The sequence below is a fragment of the Symphalangus syndactylus genome, chromosome 4 (genome assembly GCF_028878055.3).
Source record: "Symphalangus syndactylus isolate Jambi chromosome 4, NHGRI_mSymSyn1-v2.1_pri, whole genome shotgun sequence".
In the NCBI taxonomy this organism is placed as follows: Eukaryota; Metazoa; Chordata; class Mammalia; order Primates; family Hylobatidae; genus Symphalangus; species Symphalangus syndactylus.
This window is the reverse complement of record NC_072426.2, coordinates 63,977,872-64,001,234: the sequence shown is the minus strand read 5'-3', so window position 1 is coordinate 64,001,234 and position 23,363 is coordinate 63,977,872. Positions and strand designations below refer to the sequence as shown.

General features: G+C 40.2%; 1 protein-coding gene across 6 annotated transcripts in view; it reads right to left on the bottom strand.

The window, feature by feature from the left end:
- ELOVL6 (ELOVL fatty acid elongase 6) overlaps positions 1–23,363 on the bottom strand; it is a 149,081-nt gene that overhangs the window by 4,806 nt on the left and 120,912 nt on the right. For all 6 annotated transcript variants that reach the window (XM_063637235.1, XM_063637237.1, XM_055274866.2 and 3 more), the window contains one exon: positions 6,773–6,924. In XM_063637235.1, the coding sequence (XP_063493305.1) occupies positions 6,773–6,924 (152 nt within the window). The remainder of the gene's footprint in view (positions 1–6,772; positions 6,925–23,363) is intronic.

Below are 23,363 nucleotides of genomic sequence, written 5' to 3'. Positions count from 1 at the left end.
CTGTCTTGCAAGATGCCAGATTTTTATGGTGTCTATAAATGTCAGGCAGACTGATAATTGGATGATGATGGTAACCCTCATACATATGCTTAAGGGTCAAAACTGGTGTCAGGAGACCCGGGGTCTACTTTTCAGTGTTAAGCTGTGCTATTTTTGTGTGCCTGTCAGAGATCCACCATTTCTGTGTAAGTACTACTCTGTTCCTGCAGTCCCTCTGTGGGCCATAACGCAGACACAATCAATTCCAGCTACCTTTGTTCATAGTGTAAAGAAGGTAGATGTCCAAGAAACTGTATGTTTAAAACAAATTTAGTCATTCATAATTGAATAGATGCTTTTATGAGTCTCTTAGCATTAACTAAAATATAAACCCCTATACAGTTCCAAACACATTATAATAAATTTGTCAAAGTAATATGCATTTCATCCTAATTCTTTAGTTTAACTCTATCATCGCTTTTATATTAAAATTTTGTTGTCTAAAGAATGATTAAGAAAAACCATATTAGAATGGGCTAGTGTGGGATGGAAAGTGGAAGGTACAATTCTGGAGTTAAGAATGGCTTTGTGTTTCTCCTGTCTGGAGGTGAGGGTATATCTCAGGTTTATCTGAGACACACTGGGTGTTTCTAGTTACTTTAGGGAGGGGAGTGGAGTGGAGGGTAGGAGGGGGGAAAAACATGTCCCGAAATCTCAAGGACAAAATAAATTTAAATTTGCTAAGGAGTTTTTTCCAGAACACATATGCAGGATGGTGGGTGCAGGAAAGAAATCGATCATCTCCCAGCAATGGCTCTGGAGCTGATCAGTAACACAATTCAATGCCCTATCAGTGTTACTATCCCCCAGACTGCTGACCCAATGAGTGGTAGTTTCCCTCAGGCAGGGGGAAACTTGTGGGGCTCCAGAAGAGCTAACCAAGTCTTCTCACGGTCTTGGATATGGCAGCTGAGATGCATCAGTCATGCCACTCTGGCAGGTACAAATTATTTTTCCTCTGGGGAAACCACATAATGTCACATTTAATTTGTCATGAGCCAGAATCATGCCAAGTCATGGTAATTTCAGGCTTTCCAGAAGCTATAGAGTGACCCAGAAATGTTAACTATCAGAGGGACTGTGTATTTGAGTTGGTCAATCAATCTTTCTTGTTCAAATGCCCTGTTGGCATAATGGGAAGGATGCTGGCCAAGTACAAGCAATGGGACTTTAGACTCTCGAACGTTTCAGTCAGTCACGTCATTTTAGCTACCTCCTGGCTCATGTTCTCTGTATCATGATTTCTCTAACCTTTGGCCCAACTATTTTCATTCAAGAGACAGCTTTCAGGCAGGGCATGTTGTTCCTTATACCCAAGTGTCCCTTCTTAACTACACCTTTGCAGCTGCAGGAAAAGCAACAAGCATTTGGAAATCCCCAGGGTGTTCTTGGCCACCAAGAGACACAGAGAGGCTACTCTGTGTGTGTGGTTTGTCACACACAGCTGAGTCCCTCTTCCCAGAGCTAGCTAGAGTGCTGCTGAGTCAGAGCTTCAAAAACAATGACATGCTCAACTGAGCAAGGACCTGGGCTCAGAGCAGATGTTTCCAAGTTTTAACAACACAAAATCTCAGCAGGTTTTAATATAATCCAAATAGTAGGTGCTCAAAAGATTTGGCACACAAAGCAGGTTAGTGGCTCTTTTCCTCTCACTTGTTCTAGTGGCCTACAACCCCATAATTCACTGAAATGAGCTCACGGTTTTCTGCTGAAACAGAAAGGTCTTCTTGCTATTTATTAAGAGTTTAGTGAAGGGGGAGTTAGTGTGGAATGAGTAGCATTTCAGTTGGAGAATATGCAAAAGTTCTGGAAGTTGATGGAGTGATGGTTGCTCAACAATCTGAATAATATGTGTATTTTACTGCAATTTAAAACAAGAGTTTGAGTTTGTGGGAGCTGGTGGGGGGGGTACAGTTTCAGTACCATACATGGAAGAACTGTTTTTTTTCTCACTAGATCTTTTCCTTTTGGTGCTCATAAAGAGTCCAGAATCTTAGAATATTGAAAGGTAAAATTTGGGACCTAAAAATAAGAAAAGTTCTAAATAATCCAAATGGGTAAATCTCTCTTAATTAAATAGTAGTGACAAGATTTTCCAACTGCAAAGACTGGAAAGAAATTTAACCTCCAAAATGCATGAGAAAAAAAAGTCATCCAGGCAAACACGTTGACTACATAAAGACCTAGGTCTGCTTGTCTTGGAGGCACTTGCACTGATTTCGGACCTGTTTTGAGTCAGAGGTTTACCTCTGAATGGCCATTGTCAGAGGAGCTCCAGAGTATTTGAAGAACAATATCCCATATTTTAAAATGTTAAAAAAAAAAGGTATTCAGGACATGAAAAATATCTCTATAAAGGGTTTGAAACTGTATGAAGAATTTGTGCTACTAATTAGCCTCATTAAAGAACTATGTCAAGATTAGAATATTATTTTTCCCAACACTTCAATCTCATATTTTAACTGCATCGATTATTGGATAATCCACAAAGGACTACTACAAATTATTGTGATGAATGAGCCCTTTCCAGGGAAAGGGATTATCATGCCAGCAGCACACCACTCCTGTTGACTGCAAATAGGAGACTGGACTATGGCTCCTTTGGAGCTCAAGAGGGAACACTGCGTTCAGTTACAATGTCCGCTATGAGGCTGAGGGGAGTGGACATTTGGGCCTGGATTAAATTAATACAGGTGACATTAACATCATCAGCATCAACACAACCAACATAGAAGAGGAAAATATGAATACCTCTGGGTGCTACACTAATAGGTCTTCTATAGGAATCCTAAAAGTCAGGAGGACAGAGAGCATAGGTCTGATTATGTCTTTAGAGGAAATTAATCACTACAGATAGTTTGAGGTGGCATTTCAATAAATTATTCCTCCAAAAGGTAGAAAGGACTATGTTTGTTCTCAAGCACCTCAAATACAGCTGAATAGAACTCAGAACACAACACAATTAGTCCTTGCAGGGAAAAGGCGTTTCTAGAAGAAAACACTGAGGCTGCTTTTTTGCGATCTGAGGCTTAAAGGTCAGAAGTCCAGTCTCCAGCCATAGTCCAGTCTCCTACTTGCATCCTACTGGCATGATTATTTCTTATTAAAAAAAAATTTGGGGGGGAAGTAGTAAAAGGTAGAAACTGTTGAAGTGTTCAGGGGTAGCATTTCAGGGGAAATCACGTTTCATGCATTTACTACATTTATGTAGCTGTAGTCAGACCTTTGTCAAAAAAGATAGGGGATTAATAAGGTTATTAAATAGCATAAAAGTCAGAGGGATATATTTCTCAACTAAAATAATTCAAACTTTAATAACATGTAATTTTATTTTAAAGAAAAAAAGCCACAGCCGGGCACAGGGGTTCACGCCTATAATCCCAGCACTTTGGGAGGCCGAGGCGGGCTGATTACCTGAGGTCAGGAGTTCAAGTCCAGCCTGGCCAACATGGTGAAACCCTGTCTCTACTAAAAATACAAAAATTAGCCTGGTGTAGTGGCACACACCTGTAATCCCAGCTACTCGGGAGGCTGAGGCATGAGAATCATTTGAACCCAGGACACGGAGGTTGCAGTGAGCCAAGATCTCGCCACTGCACTCCAGCCTGGGCAGCAGAGTAAGACTCTGTCTCAGGAAAAAAAAAAAAAAAATCACAAAACCCCAAGAGCAAAGAATACATGCTCACACTCTCAGATCAACCCCAGTTTGAGAACAAGTGCTCTGATTCAGAAACTCTACGAATCAAAGCAAATCAAAATATTCTCATATAATTTTAAAATTCCCAGAAATACCTCTTCAGATTTTTCAGGCATTGTCTGTAAATCCAGGGTGAAAACCACTTCTCTAGCCTATGACTTCATACCTAGTGGTACCAATACCTCCTGGGGCCTGGTTCATAAAATCTGTATTGTAAAATTCCTTTTAGATAAAGTTGCCATTCTATTTCAGCTGGTGCTTAACAGAAATGCACTGAATGAATGACTGAATGAATCCACACTAATGCATTTTACCCTGAGACCGTTTTCATAGGATCCGTGTGTATAGGCGTCTGTGTGTGTGGGGGGGGGTGCAGGCGTGCACATGCATGCAGTAGTTATCTAGTTATTTTGGACTATCTTTGTACCTCTGCCTCTCTTAGGAAAGGTTTTCAGGAAAAATTTTCTTCTGTTGTTCTTCCCTTGTTTTTGAACTGGGAAGACAATAGCTCAAACCAATTGTCATCTACATGTCAACAGTAGGTTTCTGGCTTCCAGTGGAAGGTGGCTGGGTTGCTGGCCCACACACATCAGACACTTCCCATTCTATCTGAATAGACACGGGGCGTGAACAAGGGGCACCTTACAGAAGACTGCTCATAGCTTATATTGCAGGTGGTTTGTAAGGAAAGTACAACACCGAACTCCCTTTTTAGGAGACACAGGAAAGGGGACAATACATATTAGGTTGGTGCAAAAGTAACTGCGGTTTTGCCATTGAAAACAATGGCAAAAATCGCAATTGATATCTTTTGAACTAAATAGGTATAATTCTTAATTGCAGGTAAAAAAAAACCCAGAACCCCAGAGGTGACCAGTTTTGCCTTACCAGTTTGTACCTGTACAATCTGTACCAGTTTGCTAGCATTACTCATGGAGGTACTCAGAGCTTACTGTCACCACTAGATCTCTGTGTAAATAAAGACATCTTCCTGGAAAACTGTGCCCACATCAACTCCTTGACTTTACTATTTCTGCTAACTTGTGCCACACTTACATTCAAGGGTTGAGGGAAAAATTATAGAAATCTACAAATACATTTTCTTGTATTGTCTGTGGCACATATACACCATGGAATACTATGCAGCCATAAAAAATGAGGAGTTCATGTCCTTTGTAGGGACATGGATGAAACTGGAAACCATCATTCTCAGTAAACTATCGCAAGGACAAAAAACCAAACACCGCATGTTCTCACTCATAGGTGGGAATTGAACAATGAGAACTCATGGACACAGGAAGGGGAACATCACACTCCGGGGACTGTTGTGGGGCGGGGGGAGGGGGGAGGGACAGCATTAGGAGATATACCTAATGCTAAATGATGAGTTAATGAGTGCAGCACACCAACATGGCACATGTATACATATGTAAAACAAACCTGCATATTGTGCACATGTACCCTAAAACTTAAAGTATAATAATAATAATTTTAAAAAAGAAAAAAAATAAATAAAAGTAAAAAAAATTTAAACTTATAATAGAGTTATGATCAATTTAAAGATGAACTCAGTGAATTAAATAGTAAGTAAAGAAGAAACTAATTTTGATATTTCCCAGAGAGGCTAGGTTAATGTCTAATTGAGATGATGTATTTTCATACCTTTGCTTTTCAAATTTTACAACAGTATATTGATTTAGAATTTTCCCTGAACATAAGTCAAATCCATTTTTTCCTACTTTCTCAATGCAGAAATATTCCTAATTCTGAAATTAGCATTTTTAATATGTGAGTTCATATTGATTCTAACTACAACTTTTTAAAAGGTCCAACAGCTAGTATCCTGTGTGATTATTTCTCATTATTCATCCATTTCCATGGATAAACTTAAACTGTTATCACATGTCTATTTGTGTATTTAGAAGTTCACTGATAAAAGAAAAACAAAATCAAACAAAACAAAAAACTAAAATTACGATGTGGGTTATAAAAATTGCTTGGTGTGTTTATCTGAAGTATAACTTGTCTCATGTAGATTTCAATATATTTCTTGCATAGAAAGCATATAAATCAGGCATTATTGATTTTTTACTTTTTGTGAATGCATAACAATAATTTTCTTTTATTTTTTATTTGGATAGTTTGGGACAGGTTTTGTGTTTGTGCATGCTTTATTTTTTATCCAATGAACTATATAGCTAATAATTGGTAATATTTGACATCTTTTTCAGTGCTGTTCTTTTTCATTGTTCTTCAAAATAAGCCTTTTTTTTCTGTTCCAAAGCTTATCTGGACGGTATATTATTCTTTTTTAAAGTGGCATGGTTTATTTGGATTCAGTTTTGAAACTTACTTATGTTTTCACTTCTCAATTTAGCCTTCATGTATTTTCCATTCCTAATTCTAGCTCATTTTACCACAGATTCAAAACATATATTTTACTGAATGCTGAAAAAAAAAAGAAATCTACAAATACAGCCTGTATTTTCTATTAATTTCTAGAAGGTAAATTACATTCCCCTTCCCTAAGACCAGTCTTGATGATTAAAATCAAACACCACCAGAGACCAACCCTCAGCATTTGTTAATGACAACATGAGGGTCCCCAAATGAAAAGCTTAATTTCTAATCTGAATCCTAACTCTACAGATGAAAGTATGCTCAGATACGGGACTTGGAAATAGCTGTGTTGCTCTTTTTTTCCCCCATATTTTAATATTAGCTCAGCTCAGTGGGACTTTTAAAGGGGGCTGTGTACATTTTATAAGTCCCTGGAGGTATATTTTTAGTAGAGCTCGAAAATCAGCATGTTCAGTATAAACTGTCTACTCTTAATATGCACAATGTAAAATTATTTAAAAGGAAAGAGGGAGCGAACAATAAAAAGTAGAAGTCAGGCAAGAACTCAAATTCATTCATTGTAACTTTCCTGCAACCAACAAAATAGGACCTTCAAAATGTTTCTTTGCTCACTAAATAAATATTGTGGATACGTTGCTACAAAGAGAGGGAGAGGTAATGGAAGAAGATACTCACCTAGTTCGGGTGCTTTGCTTAGCACAAATGCATAAGCCCAGAATTTGCTGACAGGTCCATTGTAAAAACCCTGGTCACAAACTGACTGCTTCAGGCCTTTGGTCATCAAAATGTACACCATATAAGCACCAGTTCGAAGAGCACCGAATATACTTCATAATGAAAAGAGAAAAGAAACAGCATTTAGGAAAATAGTTTCACTTCTCACATTAACCATACTTAGAAGACTGGTTGGCCACTGGCAGGAAATAGGCATAAGAATCATAATTATTTGTATTTCCTTGAAAGCATCTTAAAATGTTCTGTAAACAAGAGCTAATGCAATGACTCAAGCGCTTTATTCCGAAACCATCCATATATGATACTACTTCCTCTTCATCAATGTTCCAAAAAGAGGTCATGAAAAAGGGTAATAGATTCAGAGCAGGATCTCTTGAAGAATGCTGGCGACTTTTGAGTTTCAGCTTGGGAACTATTCCTTGGAGAGCAGGTGGGTGTGGCTGCAAACTCTTGGAATTACCTCAATTTTGCCCTGTGCCCAATCATTCTCCAAGTTCCACTGGCTCTATTTCCTGAAAACCTGTTTATCTCTTTAGGCAAACTTTTCCTCTACCTCTGGACTCGCCTTACCAGCCCAGGCTTTTTGGGCCCTCCTTGGATTTCTCCAACAGTCTCCAAATCGCTTTCTACTGTCTGATCCATCTTTCTCAGAGATGTCAGAATGAGACTGCTTCAAAAGCTTAGCTCTGTCACCTCCTCCAGGAAGCCCATTCAGGCAGAGATAAGTGCTCACTCCCTGAGCTCCCTAGCACCAGTGTTGTGCTAATACCACCCCAACACTGTTCTTCAATGCCCCGCGATGTGTTTATCTCCACATAGGCACAGGTGCTCAATAAAGATTGTTGAAAAAGTGAGATTGTTGAAAAAGTGAAGAAAAAATAAACAATTTTTTTAAATCAAGGAACTGGTAAGGAAACAGGAAGTTCTGGAACACATTAGGCTCAAGAAACACAAACTGCCATGGGAAAGCACTTGGTAATGGGAACAAGCAGCCGCTATTACGAAGTGAGCCCCTTAAATGTGTGTCCCAGAGTGTGTGAACCACGCCTGGGACTGAAAGGAGAGCTGGCTGACCATGTGGGGAAGATGGGCCTGCCTAGCCTTTTCTGCCCAAAAGGGCAGCATCTCACTCTAGAAGTCAGTTGAGAGATCAATGAATGAACAACTGTTGAATTGGGAAATGGAGCCTTCTTTTCTCCTCAGAGGCACTGTTTTTTATTTAAAATATCTTAGAGTTGCTCTAGAATACATCATTCCACTAGGCTAACCTGTCCAGAAAGCATGCATCTGCCAACCAGAACTAAAGGTCAACTTTGTACAGAATCAAAATAATGAAGTTTAATTCCTGGCAATTGTCTATTAAGTTGGGTCTTTGTAAGTAGCTTCCCTAAATGTATGAAGAAGACTCCATCAAATGGTGTTACTCTTTCCAGTATATGAAATTGTCCTGCAGAGGATTACTGTCATTTTACAGATATAGATCCTGTTTAATACTTCAGTGGTTTTTCTCTGCACTTAAAATAAAAACCTCAACTCCTTTATCAGGACCGACAAGGCCTCTCTGCACTGCCTCTCTCTCCCCATTCTCCACTCTCACCTCCTGCCATTCTCTTCTTGCTCGCTGTGAGTCAATCACTCCAGCACTTTCAGACACTTTCAGTTTTCTGCCTCAAGACCTTTGCATTTCTCCCCTGTTCGTAACAAAACTGGCTTCTTTTTACTTTCTTAAGGAAACGTCTCCTCCCAGTGGAATGACCTAAGTCTTTATAGTCCATTATCTGTCCTAATTTGGGGATGAAGGGTTGATTTCATTAGTAGCATCAAGTAATGGAGATTTTTCTGTCTTATCTGCATTTTTTTGTGTGTGTACTGTCTTTCCCTCACCAAATGATGGCTTTTTTTTTTTTTTTTTTGAGACAGAATCTTGCTCTGTTGCACAGGCTGGAGTGCAGTGGCATGATCTCAGCTCACTGCAACCTCCATCTCCCGGGTTCAAGTGACTCTCCTGCCTCAGCCTCCCAAGTAGCTGGGACTACAGGCATGCACCACCATGCCAGGCTAATTTTTTGTGTTTTTAGTAGAGATGGGGTTTCACTATGTTGGCCAGGCCGGTCTCAAACTCCTGACCTTGTGATCCACCCGCCTCAGCCTCCAAAAGTGCTGGGATATAGCCCAAAACCCTTCCTCTTACTCTACTTGCTGTTAGACTATGTGATTCACACATGATCAGAGTAGATCCAAAGAATATATCTTTGAAATAGTTACTATCCTTTCATCCTTTTGGGTCTCAAAAAATCATTGTTATTTTTTCCCAGTTTCTAAGGTATTCACATAAGTTCATTTATTCTTTCAATGGTCAAATATTTATTGGCATGGTTTTAGATGATGGAGTGAAAAAAAAATCATTAAGCTAACTCTGGCTAGTGAGTGGTAGTCCTAGAAGACTTCAGAGGAAGTGGTATTTGAGTTAGGGGCAAATAGGTATTCACAAGTTTGAGGGCTAGGGTATGGGGAGGTCATTTCACAGCACTGTAGAATTGAAGCTTTTGATATCATGGTGACCTACAATATTGCTGACAGCAAGTGTATAGCACATATTATTGTCCCATATCTGGACATGTGCCTCATTCCCTAAGCTCTGAACAATAAGGCTGACTCAGAACAGAGGACAGTAGCACTTTTCAGGGAAACCGTCAGTGCCAGCCATTGGGCCCATGTGTCTGTGGGCAAAGGCGCATTGTTGGGAGGTGACAGCGCTACTGCTGGGGAGCACTGTGGGGGCTGCCCAGCCAATGGGATAATTGTTATTTGTGGGGAGCCACTAGCTCCGCCCCTCACACATTTCATCCTCTGCACACTTTGGAACCAGGTGGTTTTTATCACAACAGTGTCACATTGTGACACTTTACCAAAACACACTTTAAGGTGAAGAGACTTTCCTTCCTCCCTAAGTTACATTAGCTTGAGAGGCAGCGTGATGCAGCAGGCAAATATGCTGCTGTTCTGCTACCCCTAGTCCTTACTTAGGCTCACAGCAGACATTGCTAATCAATCTCAGCAGTCTTTCTGGCCATCGCTGGACCACACATTTAAGTTCTCGGCCACTCTATGCCACTGTCAATAGATCAGAGTTGCAAATCAAACCCTTTGTACAATAGGCTCCAATCACAGTCCAATCACTTGTTACTAATAGTTTTATAATTAGCCAAGTTACTGAAGTATTTTTTCCTCTGAAATGAAAATAATGTCTAACATGCAAATTCATCTTATGAATTTTTTAAAGCAATATAAGTAAGGTATTTAGTTAGCATCAAGCCTCTGATGTATAGGTGCTCAATGAAACAGTTTTCATTATATTACTCTTCTTACTCTATTACTATTTGTATTATTATTATTGCTGATTTACTTCGGCTAACCCTCAATGTTGAAAATCACTTTCCTCTCTGATCTTATCTTGTCAGGTAAGAGAGGTTAAGGTTAATTAACCCTAATTCAAAGTTAAGGAAACTGATTTACAGCTAATTCAATTTGCCACATTGATTGTCCACATTATTCCTATTGCTATGAGAATTTTTATTTATATACATTTTTTTCTTGGACAAGGGAGTCTCTAGGAGCCGAGGATGGCTGTCATTCTCGAAGTACTTCTCAGGTTTCCGGAGGCCTGCTCCTGGTGTGGTGACCCCAAGGAGGGACATCTCCTCCAGTGGGGTTGCTCTTTTGGAGCTGTCGAAGCTGGCCAGAGTCCCCAAGGAGGGACAACCTAGGCAGTCCACACCTGGTGGGCTCAGTCCCCTAGTTCCTGATCCTGACTCTCATCTCCACAAAAGGTAATCAGGCACCAACTTTCCACAAGTGACAACTAGCAAGTTTACAACAGGATGTGAAATGAGCACTTTCCACAGAAAGGCTTGAAGGAGAGGCTGTTGGTATAGAAAAGCTTCTGTTTCAAGTGAAATGTATCTTTCCTTCAGATGATATAGATTATTCTAAATCTAGAGCCTCAAACAGGCTGAGGGTCTGGACCACTGTGTTGAATGAAGGCAGATGATTACTGTGTCACATGCCTTTTCCCAGCTCTATGGTCATACTTTAAAAAAAAAAAGAAAAGAAAAGAAAAAGAAATATACCATATAGGCTGGGCACGGTGGCTCATGCCTGTAATCCCAGCACTTTGGGATGCCGAGGAGGGTGGATCACCTGAGGTCAGGAGTTCGAAACCAGCCCAGTGAACATGGTGAAACCCTGTCTCTACTAAAAATACAAAAATTAGCCAGGCACGGTGGCACATGCTTGTAATCTCTGCTACTTGGGAGGCTGAGGCAGGAGAATTGCTTGAACCTGGGAAGTGGAGGTTGCAGTGAGCTGAGATCGCTCCAGCCTGGGCAACAAGAGTGAAACTCTGTCTCAAAAAAAAAAAAAGAAAGAAAGAAAAAGAAATATACCATACATATCATTTTTGTCAAAGCCAAATGAATCAATGGAATTGCAGAGAGCTCTGTGGAGGGAGCAGTATATGTTTCTGCTCCCTCTGCAACATCAGACACAATGCAGCAAGGAGATGAGGAGGTGGGGATCACCGTCCTGATTAGCTAAGGTGCTTTCTTCTCAAACTCCTGCACTGGGTTCCTAATCCACAAGGAGCCTGTTTCCTGATCGCTAGCTATTTGCCATGGGATGTCAGGAGGGGCCAAGAATAGCCATTATACCATTAACTCTAATACTTTGTGGGTGGGGGAGGGTACCACCTTCTATTTTGTACTGTGTACATTTCTGCATTATTTGACTATTTTTAATTTTTTTAAGTGATAAGATCTTGTTCTATTGCACAGGCTGGAGTGCAGTGGCGTAATCACAGCTCACTACAGCTTTGGCCTCAAGTGATCCTCCTGCCTCAGCTTCCCAAGTAGCTAGGATTATAGGCATGAGCCACTGTGCCTATTTAACTATTTTTAAACAAACAAGCACATATTAGATTTTTTTTTTTTTTTTTTTTTAATGAAAATGGGGTCTCATCATCTTGCCCAGGCTGGTCTTGAACTCCTGGGCTCAAGCAACCCTCCTGCCACAGCCTCCCAAAGTGCTGGGATTATAGACGTGAGCTACTGCACCTGGCCTAGATTGATAATGTTTAAAAATCTACTTTAAATAGGTGCCTGGCCACAATTGATGCAATCACAATGGTACTAGCTTGTGAGGCTTTCTTAGTGAGTTTCTAGCATGACATTGACATGTAACACTAATCTCTAATCAGCCCTTGGATGACAAACTGGCATTAGGACTGGGGGAGAAAAGACTGTTTCATGTATTAAATCAACACATCCTTAACACCCACCAAGTGCCAGATATTACAGTCCTCATGAGGGAGGTTGGAGAGGGAGAGTTTCTACAGCCTATTGCAGGAGACCACAAACATGAAAATAAACAAATATATATGTATAACAAAAACAACAGAAAGAATTAGTGGCACTGAAGAGCTGAAGAGTATGTATGTGTATATGGTTGGGAGTTTCCTTTGGATATTTACATAAACAGATGTTGGAATTTTTAGAATAAAAATTTAGAAAGCAAGTTCTTGTTTTCAGGTTTTATTTATTTTTTCTTGTATAGGTGTATGTATTGGGGTCCTTTTTAAAGATGTGTAAGAGATATAGCTAATCTTCTTTAAAACCAGGCTTTGGGCAGGGCTGGGCACAACGGCTTATGGCTGTAATCCTAGCACTTTGGAAGGTTGAGGTGGGTGGCTCGCTTGAGCCCAAGAGTTCGAAGCCAGCCTGGGCAATATGGTAAAACCCCATTTCTACAAATGTGAAAATTAGCTGGGCAAAGTGGTGCACACCTGTAGTCCCAGCTATTCGAGAGGCTGAGGTGAAAGGATTGCTTGAGTCCAGAATGTCGAACCTGCAATAAGCCATAATTGCGCCACTGCACTCCAGCCTGAGTGACAGAGTGAGACCCTTTCTCAAAACAACAACAACAGCAACAACAACAACACTTTCTAGGCTTTGACCATGATGTCTGACCATTTACCTACTTGCAAAAAGACTGAATAACTCCATATTTTAACCTTCCACTTTTATTTCCATCTGGAAGTCAAAATGGAATAGCTCAGTAATGTTAAGAATTCCAGAATTCTGCCCTGGGGGGAAAAAAGAGCCTTGGGTATAAATCATCAATACTTTATTTTCACATGAACATCAATAGTTGATTTAAAAAAAAAAACAATTTTACATTGTTCCCTTATTGATCTTCATCTTAAATGTAAGTTTTTTTGGAATCAAACCATAGTTTCTCAAGGATCTTTTATTCTGAAATGCCAACCACCAACAAATCTCCACCCTACTAACTCAATAACCAAAGGTACAATTACTTTCCAGTATTAGGCAATGAAAATCATACTTCTATCCTACAATCAAAGGGGGGTGGGAGTGGGAAAGGAGTTGTCAAAAGACAGCAACAGGTGATCCAACAGTAGCAACTCTTTATTAACATAGGAGAGGTCACTGATTTTCCTGATAACAAAACCTGAACTGCTGTTGGTCTTAGACTCTGACAGTTTCCAGAGTAGGAAAAATATCCAGTGATGCCAGAACAGGTTAAAACAAATTAATCTCAAATCCACTGTAATGCCTCTGGATTTGGGGATGATATAGGATTACAGTGCCTGTGATACAGAATTATGGCATATCCATGTCAATATCATGTCTCTACAAACAACATGCACCCCAAACTCTAAACCCTTTCCACACTTGAGAACAAGCATCTTTATTTTTATTTAAGTTCTGGGATACATGTGCAGAACGTGCAGGTTTGCTATATAGGTATACCTGTGCCATGGTGGTTTGCTGCACCCATCAACCCATCATCCAGGTTTTAAGCCCTGCACACATTAGGTATTTGTCCTAATGCTCTCCCTCCCCTTGCCCCCGACCCCCTGACAGGCCACGGTGTGTGATGTTCCCCTCCCTGAGTCCATGTGTTCTCACTGAGAACAGGCATCTTTAATAAACAATGTCTACTTTAATTGGTCTAGTGGTTAGCCTTAGCTAAAAACATATTTTTCAATAATATAATAAGCCAAAGTGTAGATTTTCTTTTTTTGTCTAATAAATATCTAAGCAGTTAAATGGGGGCATAGGTTGTAATTTTTCTGATAGTTTTCTTCCTCTACTACTTAACAATTCAGAGTGTACAACTTCACTTTACCTTTGATTACTCTGTGATCATTTCTAGGTTTGAGTCATTTATCTTGCTTGAAATCTTAGATACCTCCATTAAAAAATTTGAAAATCTCCCCAACACCTTGTGGGTCACCTGCTGTTGGAACATGCATTAGTCCGTTCTCACACTGCCATAAAAAACTGCCTGAGACTGGGTAATTTATAAAGGAAAGAGTTTTAATTGACTCACAGTTCCACAGGGCTGGGGAAGCCTCAGGAGACTTACAATCATGGTGCAAGAAGAAGCAAACATGTCCTTCTTCACACAGTAGCAGAAAGGAGAAGTGCCAAGAAATGTCCTCTGACATGAAAATTGGTAAATAAATTACAATGAGCATAATACAGCCATGAAATGTACCAACGATCTCTGCATTAGGTGCTGACATGAAAGAACACCAAGAAGCACGATTAAGTGAAAAACGTAAGGAGCGGACAGTACCTATGGTACGATCGAATTTGTGTACATTTTTTAAAGGTTATGCATCTGTGATTATTACTGTGTTAGAATTTCATTAATCAACATATCACTTTCTTTCAGAAGCTATTAGAAAACCAACTTTAAATCCTCATTTCTAATATTTATGTCTTTCACATATTTTAAGTTGATATCTGGCGTCAAATAATCCTTGGGTTTTTTTAATTTAAAAAAATGATACTTTAAAAGTCTGAATGTTACTTAGACATTAACGCCTTTCACAGAGATCTCCTCTGAGATCTGACAAGCTAGCTGGAGCTTTTAGTCTAGTGGGGAACCAGACAGTCAACTATGAAAAAAGGACAGTAATAAATAAATTAAAACTAAAATACATAAGAAAGAAAAGTATTAGATATAAAAGCTGAACTTAATTTAGAGTAGGATAAGGAAGACAGAGGACAGAGATAAGGCCTTTTTGGAGAAATAACATTTAGGCCTTGAGGCACGAAGTAACTTTCACAGCATTCTGTATCTAAAATGGTATCTAAAAATGACTAATAGTATCATATGATGATAATCTTGAACTTCTAGACTGAGAAAATGCTACATGTTGCAGTGCCAAGCCTGTCTGTGCTGAAGACATCATGGAAGAAACAGTATCTGAGGAAAGCCTTGGAGCACAGAGAAGCTATCTTTGTGGACAGTATGATCCCCTGATAAACATAAGATGAGAGTGCACTCTGCGGCTGCTGTCTCAACTAACCACCAATTCCCCTGATAAGTCAGAAAACTTCATCGCAAACAGATGTTCTGATTAAATGTTTGGTAGGATCGGTTGGCTTTGATTCACTTTTGGAAGTACCTGCTTATTCCCTTAACTTGTAAACCTAAGCTTTTTAAACATAAAAAAGAAAGCTTTAAGGGTCTGAACGTTTCTTAGATAATAAGTCCCTTGCTTTTCAGAGGTCTGACATGTTGGATACTGCTCAACACTATCCTTGCATCTGGATTGTGCAATTGGAAAAGAGCACACTTGCTCCAGTTACCTGGCACAGCAAAGAAATGTGGGGGCCAAGTTTTAGAAACTAACCTGATAAAAACCACCTGGCAGAGTGAGGAGTGAGGAGGGGTGGAGAGATTATAAGTAATAGGCTGGGGTCCGTGGCTCACGACTGTAATCCCAACACTTTGGAAGGCCCAGGCAGGAGGATTGCCTGAGCTCAGGAGTTTGAGACCGGCTTGGCTAACATGGCAAAACCTGTCTCTACCAAAAACACAAAAATTAGCTGGGCGTGATGGCAGCGCCTGTAGTCCCAGCTCCTCAGGAGGCTGAGGATGGAACTGGGAGGCAGAGGTTGCAGAGAGCCAAGATTGTGCCACTGCACTCCAGCCTGGGTGACAGAGCAAGACTCTGTCTCCAAATAATAATAATAATAATAATATAATAATAATAATAATGGGGGCAATTGGTACCATAATGGATGTCAACTAGCATTTCCCAAAAGAAACAGAACACCTGGCTATAGAATTTATAACATTTTGAGATTCCGATGAAGATATCACACACTATTTTGTAAAACAAGCAGGATTATGTTACTTGAGCTACTATTTTTTTTTCTTTGAGATATAAAGACTTCATCTCCTTGGCACTACTAATAGCCTTGACCCCATCAAGGCCAGAGAGAAAGGCAGTTACTGCTTGCTCCAGCCCAACTCCCAGGCTAAACAATGCAAGCTTCAATGCTGGCTGACCAGTACTTGACTCTGTGCAAGCACTGCGCTGGATGCTGCCATGGTATTTCACATTTACAGAACTTGACTGAGCCCCTAGATTATGGAATTTGATTCTCACTACACCTCATAGGGCACCATTATCCCTGTTTTATAAATAAACAGGCACAGAGAGGGCAGAGGACTGGCCCAAGGTCTCACGGTTACTAAAGTAGCAGAATCTTCTGTCTACAGCTCAGTGCCTTTTACCTGACAGCTGATCCTGAAAACTCACCGGGCTTTCATTTAGGATAGTGTTTCTCTGCCTGGCTGGAAATGACAATCACCTGGAAGCACTAAGGCAATTCCAACACCTAGGAGTCATCTCATAACAACTGGCTCAGAATCTTGGACTTGGGAGCCCCTGTGGGTCCTAGCTCCCCAGCTCTGGATTAGGGACACCTTGGAGACCCCACCCTGCAAGATGCCTTCTGGCCTGTTCTCCCTCTACAACCCCACTCCACGAGCCTGGGGATGACACTGCTCAGGCAGCTGATAAAGAACGGTGCCTTTCTGTACCTCCCTGGTGTCTAGATGAGAACCCTTCTCCTGGAATTTTAAACCTGAAGAGGTGTACTAAATTCTAAAGCATTAATTACTGGTGGGTATGCTTTCTTCCCTTGCCTTTTCTTCTTCACTCAACTACGGAAGGGATGCCACAATGCATTCCTGTGGAGGCTCGGCCATGCCACATGAACACTGATTTCAACTACAAATGGGAAGAACAGTGTGCTGGTTTCTGGACTTTTCTAATAGGAACAAAGAACAAAGTTCTACCAATAGTGACCTCAATTAAGCAGAGCAGAAAATTAAAATGATGCTTATAAGAACCAAAAAGAAACTGGAATAAATGTATTCACAGTAAAGATTAATGTTGAAGTCAAAAAACTCACCAGGATCACAAAAGTGGTTAGTCGTCTTGTTTCTACAGAAAACTTTGTTCCTTTGAGAAAACTATTAATCTCTTTCAGGGCATTATCAAATTATTAGGACAGTGACAATTCCAGTGCCATGATAATAGCAGTGCTCCATTAACTCCATCTCACAGTCCTAGCTAGGTTTCACGGCCTCATGAGGAAACCAAACTTTTTTCCTGGGGGAAAAATCTCATGTTGAACTGTAATCCCCAGTGTTGGAGGAGGGGCCTGCTGGGAGGTGATTGGAGGGGTGGACGTCCCCCTTGCTGTTCTCATGATAGTGAGTGAGTCCTCACGAGATCTGGTTGTTTAAAGTGTGTAGCACCTCACCCTTGGCTCTCTTCCTCCTTCTCCGGCCAGTAAGATATGCCTGCTTCCCCAGTCGCCTCCGCCATGATTTTAAGTTTCCTGAGGCCTCCCCAGCCATGCTTCCTGTACAGCCTGTGGAACTGTGAGTCAATCAAACCTCTTTTCTTTATAAATTAATCAGCCCCCGGTAGCTCTTTATAGCAATGTAAGAAGGGACTAATAAAGATAATTAATGCAAATTTCACTGGGAGAGCACTTGAACCATGATACATAACATTATCTGTATAGAATCTTCCCCAACCCAACTAACTAAAAACCACGGAGGGAAAAAAGTCATTTTGACCCTCAGTATTTACCACATCCTTAAAACAAGGGGATTGGAAATACTCCTTCTGATTCCAGCTCTAAACTGTGAACTGCAAGGAAGGGAGGTAGCAGTCATAAGTTCCGGCTCTTCCGTATGCCCAGTTCCTTCCTTTGGGTTCATTAACCTAAAGATCCATTTGATCTTTACAATCTTTCAAAGATCACATTGTTCTTTTTTCCCAAGATGTTCATAGTTGTCCACAGTAACTGAATTATTATTAGCACAAAGCACACCAAAGAAGGTAAATATAATTAAGTCATTTCACACATACTTGTAAGCACTCAGGTGATAGGCCCTGTGCTATACCTTACTCCTCACTGACAAGAGCTTAGTTTTCTTCTTTCCATGTTTAGTTATTTTTATTGGAGCAAGTATGTGTATGCTCTGGAACTTAGGTCATTTGAAAGCATGAACCGTGAAGTGTCTGGTCACAATATGCCACTACAGTGAGGGCAAATCACCTTCTTTTCAGGCAGAGGGACAAAGCTTCAGTTTCAGAACTGGCAGGGGGTATTCCTCCTGCGGCTGGCTCCCCCTCTCCCGCCCAGCCTTCCCTCCACAGTTTCCTCCACTGCTGTCTCCGGGAACTTGGCCAAGATCCACTGCCTGCTCAGAAGGATGCCAGGCGTCTAAGCACCACTCCAGAGCAGTGGAGCAAGGGGTTTTGTGTTTTAAAAGATTGCTCAAATACCACCACTGAAAAGAGATGGTATGAAAAGATACTCCTTTCTAAATCACATCTTTCATTGATAAATATATTTTAAAGACAGGGATATACAGACCTCCAGGGAAGTTTCAGGAGGATTTTCCAAAAGATTTCAGGTCCTGCAATATCTGGTGAACTCTTTGGCAGATAACTTCATAACATGAGAAGGGCGGAGCCAGCCTCCTCCTCACTTGGATCCTTTGCATGAGAAATACAGTAGTTCACACATGAAATCAATCCACCAGCGTGAGATCAGTGAGACAGATATCAGCTGAAGCCTGTTGACTGACAGCCATCAACTTGCTGGAGCACCGAACTCCTAGCAGCTGACCAGCACACTCTCAGAACATTGAGTCTGCCAGTTTTAAATAAAAAAATTAAGTGGCACCTGTAAAAATCCTTTGGCTGGGTGTGGTGGCTCACACCTGTAATCCCAGCACTTTGAGAGGCCGAGGCAGGTGGATCATGAGGTCAGGAGATCGAGACCATCCTGGCCAACATGGCGAAACCCTGTCTCTACTAAAAATACAAAAATTAGCTGGGCATGGTGGTGTGTGCCTGTAATCCCGGGTACTTGGGAGGCTGAGGCAGGAGAATAGCTTGAACCAGGGAGTCAGAGGTTGCAGTGAGCCAAGATCGCACCACTGTACTCCAGCCTGGTGACAGAGAAAGACTCCATCTCAAAAAAAATCCTTTGTACTGGTATTTCTAGAAATCATGGGAATTTATCTTCCAGGTGAAACTCAATAGTAGGCTCTTTAGTTGCAAGGTCTTATACATGGTGCCTAGATGGGCCACCCTCCAAATGTGCCACACTAGCAAGAGTTGGCAGTGACTACGTTGCTGAGTTCATCTGCTCCTTTGAGAGAGATCCCAGTGAAAAACCCTGGCAGCACTTTTATCTCTGACCTGTGGCCAGTTCAGCATCTCTTAAAGTCTCCAAGATGCTGGCATGGTTACTCAGACATTTGAGAATCTCCAAATGGCCTTCTCTGGGGTCCTCTCATCTCCATTTCAGGAACTTCCTGTTCCTCAAAGGAAGCCTGAAAATTGTCACTCTATTGTACTTCAAAGCCCTAATCAAAGCCTTCCAGAGTCCTGTAAAATAAGGCAACAAGAAGTCCTGGCCCCAATTTAATCACAAAAATGATTTTGCAAATGAGAATCATAACACAGATAATCTAATTTTTATATATGTGTATACATCTAATTTAAGAAGAAAAATTAACTCTGGTTTGTGAATCTGGAAGAGTTGGGAACATGCTTAAACTCTCCTACGTATTCTACTGATTTCTGTGCATTTCATCCTCACAATTTTTTTAAGGTCAATCTGCTAGATTGTAATGATACAATTCTGGTAATTTTCAAAATGAAAAATCTATGTATACCTTTATCATCTCCATACCACACGTGCCACCAAGCTCATAGGGCTGATAACGGGCACACGCTGGACTGCTGCCTGGCTTAGCATTCTACCAGTACTGTCCCAGGAGTGGAGCTCACTCTTTTCACAGAGGCATTTTTTTTTTTAAACCTCAGGGGAGGAAAAACATAAAATATCATTAAGTGTGTTCTCATAAATTATCTTAAGTGTCTTTGGGGAAAAAGTCTGAAAGTGGGTTGTGCCTGTGGAATAACGTTGGGCCCTTAAGCACCAACAAATAACGCAAACTCAATGGGTATTTGTGAGCTACGACAATTATGATTATTAAGCAGGGTTTCATAATAAAGGTTTCAAAAAGTCTGTGGTTTTTCTTGCTTCACAGATTCCCAGACTACTGAATTTTCCTAATGGCCTCATAGCTGAACTCCCCAGGAATCTCTACATTTCCTCGAAGGAGAATGTATTTTTCTCCCTTCACTATGAAATGTAAGCATTGAGGAACAAGGGAAATTCCTTCCACCTCTGCCCCTGACCTCACAGCCAGTCCAGCAGAGAGGATGGAGCCCTTGATGCTTTAGGGCTTTCCTGTCTTCTGAAGGAAAAGCCAGTTTCCATCTGAAGTGTGAGAGGGGAAATAAAAAGACCACCACTGGAAGATAATTGGTTTATCTCTCTCACTTTCTGGCTTATTCCTTATTCTTGTTCTGTTCTTTTCCCATAGTCCATTGCCCTTCCAAACTTTAAGTTACAAAATACAGATTTGTCTCCTCCTTCTCTGCAAAACAAAATCCCTTAATTCCTCAATTAGATATTAGGAGAAGACAAATGCAATGGGAGCAGGGAATGGCTGAAACTCCTTTGTCCTTCCTGGGGTATTACGTAAATTTTCAACCAATAGAATTGCAGATAGTCCAGGTTCTAAATATAGTAATTCCTCAATATCGGGGAGACTTGTCCCAGGAACTCCCCAGGATACCAAAATCTGAGGATGCTCAAGTCCCTGATATTAAATGGCTTGGTATTTGCACATAACCTATGTACATCTTCCCATATACTTTAAATCATCTCCAGATTACTTATAATACAATGTACATGCAATGTAAATAGTTGTTATACTGTATTTTAAAATAATTTTTATTGTTGTCTTTATTTTTTTTCCTCCAAACCAAGCTTGGTTGAATCTGCAGATGCAGAACCTATAGATATGGAGGGCTGACTGTAATTTCAGCCAGGGGAGGGTCATGAGATTTTAATTATTTATTCAACCTATATTTCCTGAACATTTTAGATGTGCCAGGCACTATTTCAGGTAAGGAAGAAGAGACCTGAAATTTTAAGACCTGGAGAACTTTAAAAATGATGTGGGTAAGACATTAGGTACTGGGGACATAGCAGTAAACTCTGATAGGAATCACATTTGTTGGAGCTTACATCTTAAATGAGGGCGATAGATAGTATGTCAGGAAATATATATTATAGTATGCCAGATGGTGATAAGGAGTATGTGGAGTGCTGGGTGGGAGTACGGTGTGCTGTTTTATTACATAATAAACATTTTTAAAAACTTATAGGCAGGAAGAACTCAATAATATGGTGACACTTGAGCAGAGGCCTGAAGGAAGTGAGGGGATAAGCCCTGCGCTGGCTCTCCTTCCCGTAACTGGCCTTGGCACTTCATTGCATCCTCAAGTGTGCCCTGTTCCTTCATCTCCTGGAGCTGGAACTGTGATCCAGAATATGTAAAGAACACTTACAACTTTAACAACAAATAACTCTATTAAAAAATGAGCAACGAACGTAAATAGATGTTACTCCAGAGATAATATACAAATAATGAATAAAAAGCATATGAAAAGATGCTCAACCTCACTGATCATTAGAAAACGAAAATAATGAGGCATCACGTCAGTCATTAGGATGGCTACTATCAAAAATATGAAAAATAATTATTGTTAGGATGTGGAAAAATTGGAACCCATGTGCAGTGTTGGAGGGAATATAAAATGGCTCTATGGCTATTGAAAACAGTATGGCAGTTCCTTAAAAAGAAATAGAATTGCCACATGATTCAGCAATTTCACTTCTGGGTGTGTATTCAAAAGAATTAGAAAAAGGATTTAGAGGAGTTCCTTGCACACACATGCTCAAAACAGCAGCATTATTCACAATTGGCAACAGATGAAAGCAACCTAAATGTATCAATGGATGAATGGATAGACAAAATGTGGTATATATACAATGAAATATTACTATGCCTTGAAAAGAAGATTATGACACATACTACAAAGTGGAAGAACCTGGAGGACATTATGCTAAGTGACATATGCCAGTCACAAAAAAACAAATACTGTATGATTCTGCTTACGAGGTATCTAAAGTAGTCAAATTCATAGATACAGAAACTAGAATGGTTGTTGGGTTAGGGGGAGGCAGAAATGAGGAGTTTTCACTTAATGGATACAGTTTCAGTTTTGTAAGATGAAAAAGTCCTACAGATTTGTTGCACAACAATGAATATATGTAACACTACTGAACTATACACATAAAATGGTTAAGATGATAAATCTTGTTATCCACTTCTCACCACCACCACCACCACAGCAACACAAAAAGATCCCTGGAAGAGGGCCTTAAATGTCCCTAACTCTAAACTCCTATTCCTTAAAGAATCACTTTCATATACCAATTAAATGGATTTTCAAGTTAATGACTTGTAAAATGGTGGGACAAAAAAAAGTGCCAACGTAGGTGACATGTGCTTTTGATGAAAATGCTAAAATAACTTCCTGAAACACATCAAAGTTTCCAACAATGAAGAGTTGATAGCCTGAAACAATTTGCTCAAAACTTGAATAGGCATAGTGATGTTGCATTGTAGTATTATGGCACACAGTGGGTAATAGAGAACAAGCTGATGAGAGAAACCGAACTCCATTTTCACACAGTCACAGCTAGCATACTGCCAGACAGACGTGAAGAAATTGCTTGATAATGACTTAGCACTTGAATCTATAAATTGAATCTTTTTATAGGTAAAAATAAAAGTATTAGTGATAAGTGCTGAAGAAAAGAGATAAATATTGGTGCAAGTGTTCTTGAGACAAAATTATATGAAGTATAAGAGACGGTGCAGCTGAAACCAGAACTGTTCCCTACAATTTACTGTATATAACTGTACAGTTATACACTCCATGATGATGTTCTAGTCAAGGACAAATCACATAAACGATGGTGGTCCCATATAATAATAGAACACACAGAGAAAACTGCTTTGTGTCACTTGCTTTTGGCACTGCAGATCAAGTAGGAGAAATGATTCATATTGAGTAATAGTCCTAGGACACTTGCTTTTCCATATGAAAAAAATATGTAAATAAAAATATATGCCCTCTAGGTTTGTGGAAGTACACAAGGATAAAAATCACATAGCGAGGTACAGCCAA